Source organism: Bacillus rossius, chromosome 3, assembly GCF_032445375.1.
Source record: "Bacillus rossius redtenbacheri isolate Brsri chromosome 3, Brsri_v3, whole genome shotgun sequence".
NCBI lineage: Eukaryota > Metazoa > Arthropoda > Insecta > Phasmatodea > Bacillidae > Bacillus > Bacillus rossius.
Window position 1 is genome coordinate 64423762 of NC_086332.1, and position 14332 is coordinate 64438093.

The 14332-nt window shown below is 38.6% G+C and overlaps 1 protein-coding gene across 2 annotated transcripts in view; it reads right to left on the minus strand.

The window, feature by feature from the left end:
• Positions 1-14332, minus strand: part of LOC134530807 (cerebellar degeneration-related protein 2) — a 145497-nt gene that overhangs the window by 16378 nt on the left and 114787 nt on the right. For both annotated transcript variants that reach the window (XM_063366023.1, XM_063366024.1), the window contains exon 2: positions 3645-3757. In XM_063366023.1, coding sequence (XP_063222093.1) covers positions 3645-3757 — 113 coding nt within the window. The remainder of the gene's footprint in view (positions 1-3644; positions 3758-14332) is intronic.

A 14332-nucleotide genomic window follows, 5' to 3' on the forward strand; every position in this document is an offset into this window, starting at 1 on the left:
TAAAGCTTAATTAAACCAATTATTTCTTTTTTTAATCACCACTGTTAGTTATGTAGTGCTGATGGGAAAATTATAACAGTGCATACTGTATTTTGTAGATACATACGTGAAAACGTTAATTTTTGCATGATTGATGAAATATGTATTGATAATAATTTGTATTTAGTTTATTGCAATCCTGCCTGATAAGATCGACGGAACGGGGGTAAAACGAGGAAAACTGGCCCAGGGAAGAGTGTGAACTGTGGTTGATCGAGGAGACTTGGTTCGCGTTCAGTCACGCGTGACGGGCTCGAGGCGGTGATGGGCTACAATAATCTTATCATGTGCTTGAATTATTACACGCTAATTATCCATTACGAGACCAGCATATACACCCTTGGATGAGTAGAACTGATTTGGCGTGGCCTCGTATGGCGAGGGTAGTGGATACGCCATTTCAGCGCGGTTCGGAGGTGTTCGGGGAGAGGTTGAGGGAACCAGCAACCCCTAAACCCATTCAGCAACCAATAGGTTCCCTACTGGCTAAGCCCCTCCAGAAGGCAGTAAAGGCGCCTATCCGACCACTCATCTCTGGGACTCCTCAAGATAACACCTAGACAGCCTGTGATCCGGCCGAGGACTATCCGACCTCTACTAGATCACCAGACTAGTGCCGCAGCAGATACGGTGCTCACTCGTCCGCCCATGTCATAGCGGGGACTCCAGTGGGCTCGCTCTAGGCACAGAGCGACCAGCTGCCAGTGAGAAAACATCAATGATGCGACGGGCTCAGTGAATGGCTGCAGTGCTCGAACCGAACACAATAACCGAGGGCTTCTGCGGACACCTAGATAGGTGTGTGTGTTAGTGAGGCGGGATAAGTGCGCCGCTCGCCGGCGCTTTTAGCAAGGTATCGCCTCTACGCGCATTGGCCGTGAACTTGGAGCGCAGTCTTCCCGTCGTACGTAGAACTGCAATATTTGAGCGGTACCAACAACATTACATGGAGGAGAAATGAAGCTGAAATGAAAGTCCCTTTAGTGCTTTCAAGAATCTGTACCGAGTGTTTTATGCCTAAACATTCTGAAAACACGCGTTTTAGCGATTTTTCACTCTTCTAAAAAAAATTGGAAACGTAATAACTAATATGTTCTCAGTGTAGTCTTAAAATAATGCTTATCGTGAACAGACACCACTCAATATCATGGGCAGTTTTCAGTCCTGTAGTTTCTTCTAAAGCTCTGCACACCGTATGTGTGTACGGGCAGGCGGGAACCTTATCAGTGGCTGTCACTTACGTCATACCCCGACACCTTGGATAGGGTGAAAATAGTAATTTTAAATGTGACCACAATCCACAAAAAAAAAGGTTGATATGTAAACATCTTACCTTTTGATATACGGCATGTAGTGGTAGTAATTTCTTGAAAATAAAACGGAAGTCGATGAACGGAAATGTGACACACAGATGGCAGAACCATGTGTAGCAACAAACCCGTATATAGTCATTTTCGTAAACATTAGGGTACATACCATACGTATTGGTGTACCAAATGAAAATTATAGTGTTATCTCCTCTGTATATATTTGGTGAACTAAAATAATCATAGTAAAATGTAATCTCAAATTTAAAATCCCTAAGAAAACTGGCAATAATATTATAGTACATATTCTTAAAATATGTGAACGGTCTCGGTAGAACAGCGATAGAGCGCGCGCTTGTTAAACTCAAGGGACATGGTTCCAAGTTAAGTCACTAGAAAGTTATTGGACTTTGTAAAATTTTATAATATTATATAATAACGTTTAATCAGCTCAATATGGTTAAGGTTTGTTTAAAGAAATTATTTATTTAGACTAATTTCAGTCCTTTAAGCAAAACCAAACATACAAACATATACTTTGTGTAATCTTTTTTTAAAATGTTTCAGGTTAACATTTTAGTAATTTAATGCGCGGAAACTTTATAGTATTAACGGTTTGATGAATTTTAAAAAAATGGGAAGTTTTTTAAAAAAATTCCTTATTGAAAATCAGTTCGAAAGGTGGGGTTTAGAGTATATTTTAAGTCTTTGTCGGAGCCGGGCTGCTATCTGTGCATGATGGTGGCAAGCAACATTTACTATTCAGGCAGAGAATTCTAGCGGCGGGCGCAGAAAATAAGCGTGTGGTATGCGTCCAAAAATTTTTATATTTGAAAAAAGATTACATACTTTATTGATCAGAATATTTATAACGCTCATTTATTTTAAAGAAATCTACCTTAAAATTCGTGTCCGAGTTTCGTATTAAAAGTTTAGTTGCAACATGATCATTAGAACACATGAATGTGCTCGTTACCGAGGTTAGATGTTAACACATCACTGGCGAGTACTGAAGACCCGCTCATTTCTGTTTAGGAAAACACCCAAAGCCAAATTTTTGCTTCTTTTACAAAAACTTTTGTACCCTAATCTTAACTTTAGAAATGCACATCTCACGATCAACAATTATTGAAAAGGGAATTTAATTATTTTTTACGGCTATCACTACTCACAACCTATTCTGAAATATGTATCCTCATCAGTATAAAGCATGAATATGCAAACAACTGCCATGCAATCACCAATTATTTAACGTGAGCTGCTGCATTTAATAGTTGGTTGACTTCCAACAAACCGTGACGTACTCTCGTCCAAATAATTAGGGAAGATAAAAATAAAGGTTTTATACCAGATTCCTTACAGAGACCAGTTACAGAACGATATGCTCGTTATTTCCATGAGACCGGATATAGTATCAGTAGGACAGCACACAATTTTTTCCTAGCCTAAATTATTCTAAGTGTGTAAGGGGAGGGTCCAGGTTAGGGGAGGACTTAAGTGTGTCTCAGGCCGAAGCCTATACACACTACCATGCGGGTTTTTAACCATGCAGGACAAGGGCGCGTGCATCGTGTGTTATTGGGGTTTACTGGCCAGCCATGCACACACCACAGCAACAGTCATCAGTGCGGTGCCTGGTCTCTCTGCACAGCCAATCACATGGCACTGTCCTGCGTGGCTTAGACGCGGCGTTAATCAACGAGCTAGTGCGGGATAAGTTTCCACTCTGCCACAAAGGCAGATTTTACAGGTCTGAAAGAGCTGTACGAGGTGCGTGTTCCTAATGCAACCCAGATGTGCTCAATTGGATCAGACGCTAAATGTAGCTCACACCGCTGCTGATAACACATCCTTGTCTGATACATAATAAGGAGGCCAGACAAAAATAATTCGGGTGTGTCGGATCCTCTAATTATTTTGACCAGCGTACTTAAAACACATTCAAACACACACACACATCATGTTCCTATTTTGTTTCACATTTTAATTCTGTCATGTAGCTAATATGCAAACAATTTAAAAATATATGTAGCTCACATTATCTATGTATAATTCTATTGTATTCCATACCTATCAACTTAAACTGCGAGCTTCAATATTAATCAATTGTGTATTCCATTTTAAGCTATAGAAATAAATTATTCATTGATTTACTTATTCCATTAACTTTCCTTTCTTTGAGAAATGTTTGATTATGTTTTATATTTGTAAATTTAAAAACACTGTTAAATATATTTGTATTGCTAATCCATTATAGTTTCTCTGAGTGATGTGTGGGGAGGAGTCCGACAGGCCTACCTCTATCTCCTGAGCTTGGTCCTCTATGACGCCGCCCTGCTGCTTGATGCATCCTTCCAGCTCCTTGTTCCTCTCCAGCAGCGTCTTGCCCAGCTCTGCCGCCAGCTGCAGGTCTGGAACACACAGGTCCCGCTCAGCCGCACTGCTCAGCACGTGGGTGTCCACACACAGCTCTAGGTCACGGAAACTGTGAGGACTCGGCACAAGTATCGAAATATACAGTAGCGGCGCTGGAGCTCACGAAATTTTTATATCCAGTTGCATTTAGCTAACTTGCGTTTTGTTTTCTTACGTAGTCTCGCCTCGATCCACAATCGCGTATTTAAATCGTTTGAAAACCATCTCTGAAAACGTTTTATCTCAAGGCTGTACCTAACTAACCTAAAATGGGCTCGTTACCGCAAATTATTTTTTGCATTACTTTTGCACATGTTTAAAATTGGTTTTAATACATAATTCACCTAATAATGCACAAAGAGATTTAAGAAAATGTTATTAAAAGGTTCTGAAAAAGTGCCAAGATTGATTCAACTGTAATATATATACAGTGTGTGCTCGCATACCTAAGGCCCGTCCTACGACACGGTAAAGGAGATTAATCACGTAAAGGGATTAAGTTCTCTCGGAACGAAGTATCTACAATGGCACGCATGTGGACGCCGATTTTTACGGATTAGTTCGGCAATGCCCAGCTCTTACGTTTACGTTTCTCCGTGCTACCAATAGAAGCCCAAGCATTTGGCTGCGGTGGTAGCCATGTTTGTTTACGTTTTAAACGTGAACAATTATTTTCAATAAATGAATATTAAGTTTTTCTACATTGATTTCTGGTTTATTTTTATTTATATATATCCTGATAGTGTTATTTTCTCGGAGCTCAAATTTGTTTTAATTTAAAGAATTTTTTGTAACTGAAATTAAATGTCGATGGTTGCAATTTGTTACGTTTCCGTGCATTGTTGAAGCGGTGTAAGGATAGTGAAAAGCAATCATAATTCAGGAGCGGGATCCGTTTCCGGTTTTAAGTATGTGTCATCTAAAAAAAAGGGCCTAAAAATGAAATTTTTTTTGTGTCTAGACTAGTTCCATCATTTAATAATTTAAAGAAAAATTAGGTGTAAAACATTATAAACAAAACACAAATTACAAATATTAACGGAACACGAGAAACCCTCCATAAAAGACAAAAAATCGTTACCTCGCTACCTTACCCAGGTGTATGCATGTGTGCGTATGTAACTACGGGCAGGAAACTATAATCGATTTTGCCCGAAATGCCATCACACACAGGTGTGTGGAGCACAGGTATGAAGTCCCACAGAGTCATCTGACCTTCAGGGAAAAGTGACCGCATTTTGACTGTACAAAGCGTTACGATCCCTATATTAAGGGAACATGCGTGGACCCAGCAGCCACTATTATATCTAATTTACGATTCTGCATAGAATAAAAAAAATTTGTAAAATTCACTCCACCCTGCACTCATTGTTGACATATGTATAATGTACATGTATTCTTGCTCACACTATATCCTTTATGCGTGTGGGGATCACAGTGGTTGAGTGGTCAGATCACACGGTCTCCCTTCAGGTCGATTTATAGGTTCAACTCCTGGCGAGGTTGTTTCTGGATTTTTCGCAGGTAGCCATTAAGGCATTCTATTAACCGCCCTATTGCAATATTTCAGTTACATCCATAAGAGTGGCATTGGAGTTGCCTAGACTCTCTCTACCTCCATACCATTACTGTTGTGATAGTTTAAATGACATTGCGCAACAAGTATTGCAGGTTGCAACCCAGCATATTCTATATCGTCCCGAAACAGCCCAATTTTCCGATTCAGGAATCACAGCTAATAATTCTTCCAGGTGCGTGTTGTAGACACTACATAATATGGTAACCAGCACTTATAGCGAACAAACATTATCTTAAGGGCGTATGTCCCGTTCCAGGTCATGATTTTAGATTTATATTAATCACTGATCAACTTTTAGACATTTTCGGTCATTTAACTTTCATGAAATGAAAAATATATATAGTTGCATACTTTTTGCATAATTAGCTGCCAAAGTTACATTTTTAACCTTTTTGGGTTGTACAAATAAAGAGAATTTAATTTATTGCAGAACTTAAACTTTTTAGGATTAACTGCAATGCCACTGGCTACTTCAAGAAATGGTTTGCATTTCTATCACAAAAACTCATTTCATGTTTCTTGGCTGTCAAGATCATAAGAATTTTGAGATTTTTGAAATGTCAGGTAAAATTAATTAATATTTTCTGAAAGAAATGCAAACCATTTATTGAAGTAGCCAGTGGCATTGCAGTTAATCCTAAAAAGTTACAGTTCTGCAATAAATTAAATTCTCCTTATTTGTACAACCCAAAAAGGTTAAAAATGTAACTATGGCAGCTAATTATGCAAAAAGTATGCAACTATATATATTTTTCATTTCGTGAAAGTTAAACGATTGAAAATGTCTAAAAGTTGATCAGTGATTAATATAAATCTAAAATCATGACCTGGAACGGGACATACACCCTTAAGAGAAAATTTTACTCGTCGGTTCAGTTCGGAGGTGACCTTTCTAATAAAGCGGGAAAGCGAAACCACGACGCTTTAGTTTTGCTAAAGGAACTGAAAATTATAACTGAAATTAGTTATCATTGCACGCGATAATTGTTAAGAACCTCTCGATTAAGCAAACAGTTATATCTACACATTTAACAATATATATATATATATATATATATATGCCAAATGGTGCTCCTTTGGAGTGTGCAAACTATGCATATTGGGTTTACTGAACATGCAAGCAACGCGCACAGTCACTAATACTCGGCCAAGTTTCATACTAGGATATTTACGATGGTTTTGTTAGTTGTTCTTTTTTAAAAAATAAATAAACACACTTAAAGCAACATTCTTCTTAACACATAGTATTAAGCGAAAATCTTCTCTTATCTCAAGTTTTATAAAAAAAAACGTTTTATGAGAAGCCAATATTAAAGTCAGGTTAATATTCGGGCACTCTCAATTACAAGTATATAGCACATAATAATACAAAACAATCAACACCTGGTACTTTCAAGCATATCCCTTTCCGTGTATGACCACCTGTAACGGTTTGGCATTTTTGGAATTCGTTTTCTTATGTTAGCCTGAGTAAAATTCCATTTATCTCCAACTATTTCTAACCCACCCTTGAAACTTATTGGTAGAGACAATTCGCGGATTCAATGACGTCCAGGATAAACTACTACACTCTACACACTCGGACAAATGCCACCTGTTCATTGGCTGCTGACTTGTGAGTCGTCTCGACCGAGTGTCTGTGATTCGACACTTCTTTGAGCGAGGGTCTCTAATTGGCCCTCATTACTCCAGATTAACAGCGAACCAATTGCAGAAGCAGCGCTAAGGTATAATTATTTGAATTGTAGTATATCACGAAATTAATTCGCGAATTTTGCAGGTCTCTACTTATTGGTATTCTCGCACATTTTTTCCCCAGCTAAACCCAACATTTTCGATTGGATCGAGGCCTGGGCTTTGAGGCGGTGTTACAGTTTCAAACACTTTGGGACAACTGCACACAATGAAAAAGTAGTGCTACGGGTCATTGTCCTGATAAAACTGAAAACTATGATGCAAATGAATTGTGCATTATTAAGCAGATATTATTTTAAAGTGCAGAGACTATCTTTTTTCTTCAGTGTGCCGACAATTCGAGTCAGACTTGCAGTCCCAGAACATAATCCTGCTCCTATTTTTTAACTGTAGTAGGCTGTAAAATTATGTTTTATAGCTCTATTTGGCTTCCGCTAAACAAGTACCTTGCCATCTGAGTCGAAAAAATTCTCTCTCGTCGGCAAAAATTAATTCATTTAATCAATATAATTTCAATAAACTTTGTTCCTGGCAAACTGATCTGTTCTTTTTTACTTCACTGTCCTGGAACAGTTCTGCTGCTAATTTAGGATCACTGAGCCTATGATGATGCGTTCTCTTCCTAATCAATATGTGTTTTTCTTTGTGTGCTCTTCCTAATCAATGTGTTTTTCTTTGTGTGCTTCTTGGACTGACCTAATTGAGGAACAGACTCCAGCCTGTCTTCCTTGTCGAATCTTCTTGTCTTTCATATTATGCTCCTAGGTATATTAGAAAGCTTGACTGAGACGTCCACTTGACATGACAAAGCATCATTAGTCGACGTTGCTCGAACGTGGTATTCTTTCATTTCCTATTCACATCACCCACTGACAGTCTGCGGTAGTACGTCGACACCAGGACGAACACAGCACTGTGTTTGAGGGCGGTATTCCAAGACGTTCGGTTAAGGTAGCGAATAAGCACTACCTTGTTGGGATACAACCGCAACCCAACTCGCGGGCCGTGTTCCAGGACGTGTCCAAACGGAATCCCAGTAAGGTTACATGACAGCAAAAGTTTTAATAAACGGTGCCCGGCGCTACGCTAGAAAATAGTTCCAAAACATTCTAGCGGACGTTTCGCATCCATCGATTCAATTTTTAAGGCAAAAATCCAAGAGCAGCACCAGCGCACAAAAATGGAACCGCCTTCCTAATTTTCTCAAATACTTTGTAAGTTAGGATTTCTTGTTATAACCATTAAAGTGTACAAAATTTATTCCCGTATAGTTTGGCTACCATAAGTTTCATTTGGCACACCATTACGCTTGGTACGTCCTCTGATACTTACGAAAGTAACGATGAGTTAATGGAGCCAAGCGCGGGTCCGCCATTTGAACTAAATCAACCGAAAAAGTGAGCTTTGCGCATGCGCGGAAGTTTGAGCAACAGATAAGTCACGGATAGGACACCAAAATCCTTTCCCTATAAATAAGGGCCTGGCCGAGTCCTGTCTAAGGGTTTGAGAACGGATTTGTGCACTCTGAATACGGTTAGGGTACAGGTGTAGCATATTCAACACCTAAACCTTTATTTTTGTGTCTTGGATCACCGGCCTAAGCAAGCAGTGTGGTGAACACACGACGCGAAGAGACCGTAGTCTAACATAGAGCACTTGTGGCACTTCAAATAAATACGGTGTTCAGATAACCAACACTTAGTTTGTTGCATTTCAGCACTTTCTTCCAACCCTTAATTCTCCTTCACAGTGCAAGATAAAAACAGCTCCTTAGAGAAAGAGGGCCGCACTGGTAGATCAATGAATGCAACTGTATCTTAACGTAAAATTGGAGACACTTTATACATTATTATTAAATAGTGCGGTAATGTTACTTTTCAAACTTTGGGAGAGGTCTTAGGCCGGGTCAATAAACTACGCAAGGGACGCAACAGAGCAAACCAACGCAAGAAAACTCACAGCCGTTTATAAAACAGGAACGTTGCAATAAATCACCATCTCTACAACTTGTAAATATCTTCCCCGGGCTTCTTCCTATTAACGTTTTATCATGAAAACATATGAAATCGTCAATAATAATTTGATTTAAAGTGTTATTTTCTTTGACCGTGCGAAGATTTAACAAGTGAAAACATGATGTCGGCCTATATAATAAAAAGTCGTGGCGACTCTGAACACAACGTCCGTGTATTTAAAAGTTTTTTTTTCACGCTCCACTTCCAATATGGAAGGCTGAAACTCAAGACGAAACGCAAAAAGTTCAACGTGGGTCGATGCTTACGTTGTGTTATTGCGTAATTTAGAAACGAGTAGTCGAAAACTTAGTTGCTGAACCTTCAGCGAAATGTTTATAACCCGGTCTTGGATACGAAACACGTGCAGTGCATGAACAACCTCCTCGGGCTTGAACTGGACGGAGCAGCGCGCGCTGTTGCCGGTTGTCCGGCTGAAAGCAGCACGCGGTTTTTTTTTTCCCTCGCCTGGTTAACGCGACAACGCGACGCTTGTTTGCGCAGTGTGGCGGTCGCCAAGGTCGGCGGCCGCGCTGTTGCCTTTGCCTTGGCCGCGCGGCAAGACGTCCGGGAACCGCGCGATGACGTCAGTGCAGAGCTCACCAGCTGTTTATCAACGTCTTAAAACTTTTACAACACAGCTCCTGCATAGTCATGAGTGGGGCGAAAGAATCTGGTCGTTGTTTAGACTGCAATGTGATTTGGGGTGCTGACAGACATGAACCTGAAAGGAAAAAAACCGAACCATCCAGGAAACACAAGCAATGCTATAAAGTAAACACCAGCTGGTCTGGAAATAGTTTCACGGAACGTAATGGCCCTAGTTACGTGTTAAAATTATAACAAAACGATATACTATAAAAGAATGCAATTGAGGATTTCCAGGTAAGATATAGTGCTATGGGCCTTTTCCCTCCAAGTATTGCCACGCACATTTGATTTTTATCCTTTATCAGATAAAGTTTTAAATCTATTTAATTAGTAACAATTATGTATGTCTTATTTTACTCACTATAGTTATAACATTTTTTATGGTTATTTAAAATGGTTAAAGACAGCTTTAATCGTATTTGTTTGATATTATTTTTAAAAAAACATCCTTGAATTAAAAAGTTATGTATATTGAAATAAAAAAAATGATAGTAAGCATTAGGCACCGACGGAGCTCTGAATCCGCGCCCGGCAGACTTTAAAACTGGTTCATGGCCACGACACCGGAGTGCGTGTGTGACGTGTGACGTCAGGAAACCAACCGACTGTCGATGGGCAGAGTAGTGTGTGCCGCAAGCCGCGACTGTCAGAGTGACGGCGACTGAGGTGGATAATATTTTATAATTTTTGCCATAAATTATACTATGTTACGGGGTAATAGAAAAATGAATGTAATCTCTGATACCGGAATATTGAAATAATTTGTTTCACAATTAGAAAACCCTCGTTTAAAACATCCATAGGAATAGGGGCCCCACAACTCCATTATTAAAATAATAAAAATATATTTTTCAGACAACAATTTCTTTCACCAAATAACCTAAGACAGCTTACATGCACTGCTAGACATGTACATTGTAAATGCACAAAAGTTTATTAATATGAATACCCGGGACTATTACGAGTGAGCGAGAGAATATGCCACGTGACAGGTGAGTTTGACAAGGGGGGAAGGGGGTTCCGTCGGGGTCGTACACAACTCCACTGCACTACTCCGTCGCTACTCTGCGTAAGGTGGTAGTATCCTCTGTAGTATCGTTTTTTTGTCCAGAATTTCAATTGAATACTAATATAACTATTTTTATTTCTTAATAAATTCATTCTGGATCAATTCAAGTAATGTTTATTTAAAGGTTCTAAGAACGCTAAGGTCAATCTCTCATAAATCTTAGCATGAACTAAACAGGGAATCATAATTGTAGGTTTTAATTAAAGATCCACATAGAGCCCTTGTCTTAAAACCGTTTGGTTTAAGGAAAATTTTAATTAATATTTCAAGTTGTTTTTCCCAATTCCCTGAAAAACTATTTTCCAGGGTTTTAGGGGAAAAAAACTTATAACCATAAAACTTGAAGATTTCTACGACGAACACTTCTTACAAATGGCTATTTAAAAACTGTAAACAATACGCTAGCTTTACAACACAAATTGGCCATTAAACGTTCTTAAAACCATTAAATAAACACTCAACTGAATCAATAGAAAACTTATCAGCAGTGTAACATAATTTAAAATTAGGATTAAGAAACCACTCCCTGACTCATCTTGTATTTCTACTGAAGCTCAAGTTTAAGGAGCCTGAACTAAAGCATATTCTACTCCCTCCCCCCTCCAAACCAAACACACAAACACAATTTTTATTTATTTTTAACGATTTGCTAGAATCTTGCTTTGCCATTATACATCCAAGAAAACCAACAATTTCATACACAATACCTAGTTAGATCATCTACCAACCCAAGAAGAACAGACAGCCAAACTAAATCGGGACTGGTTTGCTGTGGTTAAAGAGATACCGACGTATTATCAAACTGAAGTAAACACCATTGCTCCGAGCATCCGGGATGTGGTGTATGCGCGCGAGCGCTGCCACAATGCAAGGCCGCATTACAACACCACAAAACCCAGAAACCTCCTTCCTGCAGCGCCATTTTCCCTTTCTCTAGGCGGGGCACACACTGCCCATAACACAGCTTCCCCTCTCCCACAGCGCGAGGCGTGCCGCGTCTACCCGCTTCCAGAGGACTGTGGCGCTGCAAGACACGGTAAACAACGGAGGTCGTGCACATTACCGCAGAAAGAAGCTACGTGCGCACGAAAACGACACATTTTTCGTTATATCAAAACTATTGATGTTGTTACAGTATACATAGTAACCTTGTATGAACACACGTGTCTGACGACACTCGTGCTACGGTACACCCCACGTGTGTGTCAGAGGGCCACAGAGAAAACAAGGGTTTGAGGGCAAATAATTTTTTCGGCCCCCTTCCCATCACCTATCGTACAGCTTTTCAAATGGAAAAAAAAAATAATAATGTAAACAACTACTTAACAGAATTTTACGGGGTTTGTAACGGGACATTCTGGTGACACGTGGAGCATGTTGTCTTGGGACCATCGCAATCATCACACGAGCCTCCGGCCTCCGCTACTGAGGCAGTGGCGCAAACAGCTTCGAACTGTGGGGAGAGCAGGTGACCTAAGGTGTTTGGGTGGGTTGGAATATGCAACTCCAAGTTAAAGGGAACTCAGCAATTTTGAGAAAAAAACATTTATGAAAAAAACTACTTTAAAGAGTTTCTTATGTCTTGAAATATCATAAAAACTATTGTTTTATATAATTTTAGATAACTTAAGGTTAAAAAAATATTTCTCCTTGTATTATACCACTAGCTATTTCTTTTGTTCTAGGGATCAAGGGGAGGGAGAGGGGGAAGGGCTCTGCCACTGTTCCGAGGACTCAAGAATGAGGAAGGGCGTGGGACATCTGTGGTAATGACGGTGTTTAAAAAGATAATTTTTATTCATTATTCATTACTCATTAAGTTGTCATTACGGAAATGAAATGAAATTATTGCCTGATTTTAACTAAGTTTTATGTTCATAACAAGCAAATACCTACTTAGCTATATTCCATAAAATATCTATGAAATGTAGTGATAGTGTTAACCATCAACTTAGCTATGTTTAATTGAATACCTTATTTTAACCCAATTTATTTGGATTTTGTTTAGAGTTGGATATGTTTATATTAAAATTAGATCTGTTTTCAATTTATTTGACAAAACAGCACTTATACTAATGAAAAATATATTTACTTATTATATATTTTGTTTATATACTAAAGACATACCTGAGTAAAGTAAAAAAAAAAATTTAGCGCGATCAGTACGAATGTAAAGGTTCATTTTTAGAATGTTTGTGACATTAAGGCAGTGTGCAAAAGAATGCTCATTTCTATTATCATATATATAAATTCCGTGAAAATGGCAAAAGCTTACTCCAGAATCTTCGATTTAATTATTTTGAAGAAAAAAAAATGTTCGAAAATAAATTTTTATAACAGGTTGTTAATTGTATCATTTATGACTTGGTAAATAAAAAACCTTAGGCGAAAATGCATTTGAAATGACATTCACATGCACTCCAGGAGTGAAAGTGGAAGCTTGCCTTTCGCCAAAACGCCACATTTACGTTGCTTAGTAGACCACACTGTAAAAAAACGTAATTGAAATATACTAAGGTTTTGTAACCACACACAAATTATTTTTAAAACCTAAATTGTACTACAGACATTTGTTAAATTGCATGACTGTACTACATCTTAAGTAACAATAACTAAAATGTTAAATTACAAATACGAGGTGTTCAATAAATTAGTACCCTATTTTATATTACTAAACACGTCATTCTAAAAGTGCATAATATTCGGAAGAGTGAATTATCAACGACCAAGTATCTGCAAAACTTAATATGCATATTCATAAAATCTCATTGAATGCGGCATTTTTGAACACATCGCTATATACAAACACACACACACATATGCATCCACTCACATATATATACACACATTAATAATTTGTGTGCACGATTGTCGAGAAGTTAAGATGTAGGTACGTCGTGAGTGCTAATTAAGTAGAAGCGTTTATTTAATTGATAAATATTGACGTAGCTTTTAAGTACACAACGTGCATTAACAGTCTTAAGCCACAAAAAAATACAGAAGAATTGCAATTTTACACATTTATGGTTTGTGTAAATTTACTAAAAATTATTAAAATCTACTTCCGATTGCGTTACATTTCCAAATGCGTTGCCATTGTAAATTTATCAACCACGGAGTAGAAATACTACACGTGAGTGTAAATGTACTTGAACATCGTCGGAAACTGCTGCCACATATATTTTTGTAAGGTATTTTTGCCAGTGTATTCTTCTCCTCGGAGGCGGCACCAAGGTTTCGAGACGTGATGTCTTCCGCCGGTCGGCTGACAAATAGCAGCGCGATTACCCCCTTCAAGGTCACCGTAGTTCCCACACACACCCCCATAGACTCTTTTGTTCTTCAGACTCGTTAAGGCCCAGTCATAATATCGAATTTTCGCTTCCAACAGCTTCCAATATGTTGTGTCGAAGTTGGAAGGTTAATGTGTCATTAAAAACTTCACTAGCGCAGCCAGTTTGTCTGACAAGTTGGATGACCTGAGTTTTCATCAAATATTATGCATATAGGACAGGTTCTAAAATATGTTGGATGCGATCAGCCAATCAAAATCGTGCGTGGCGAA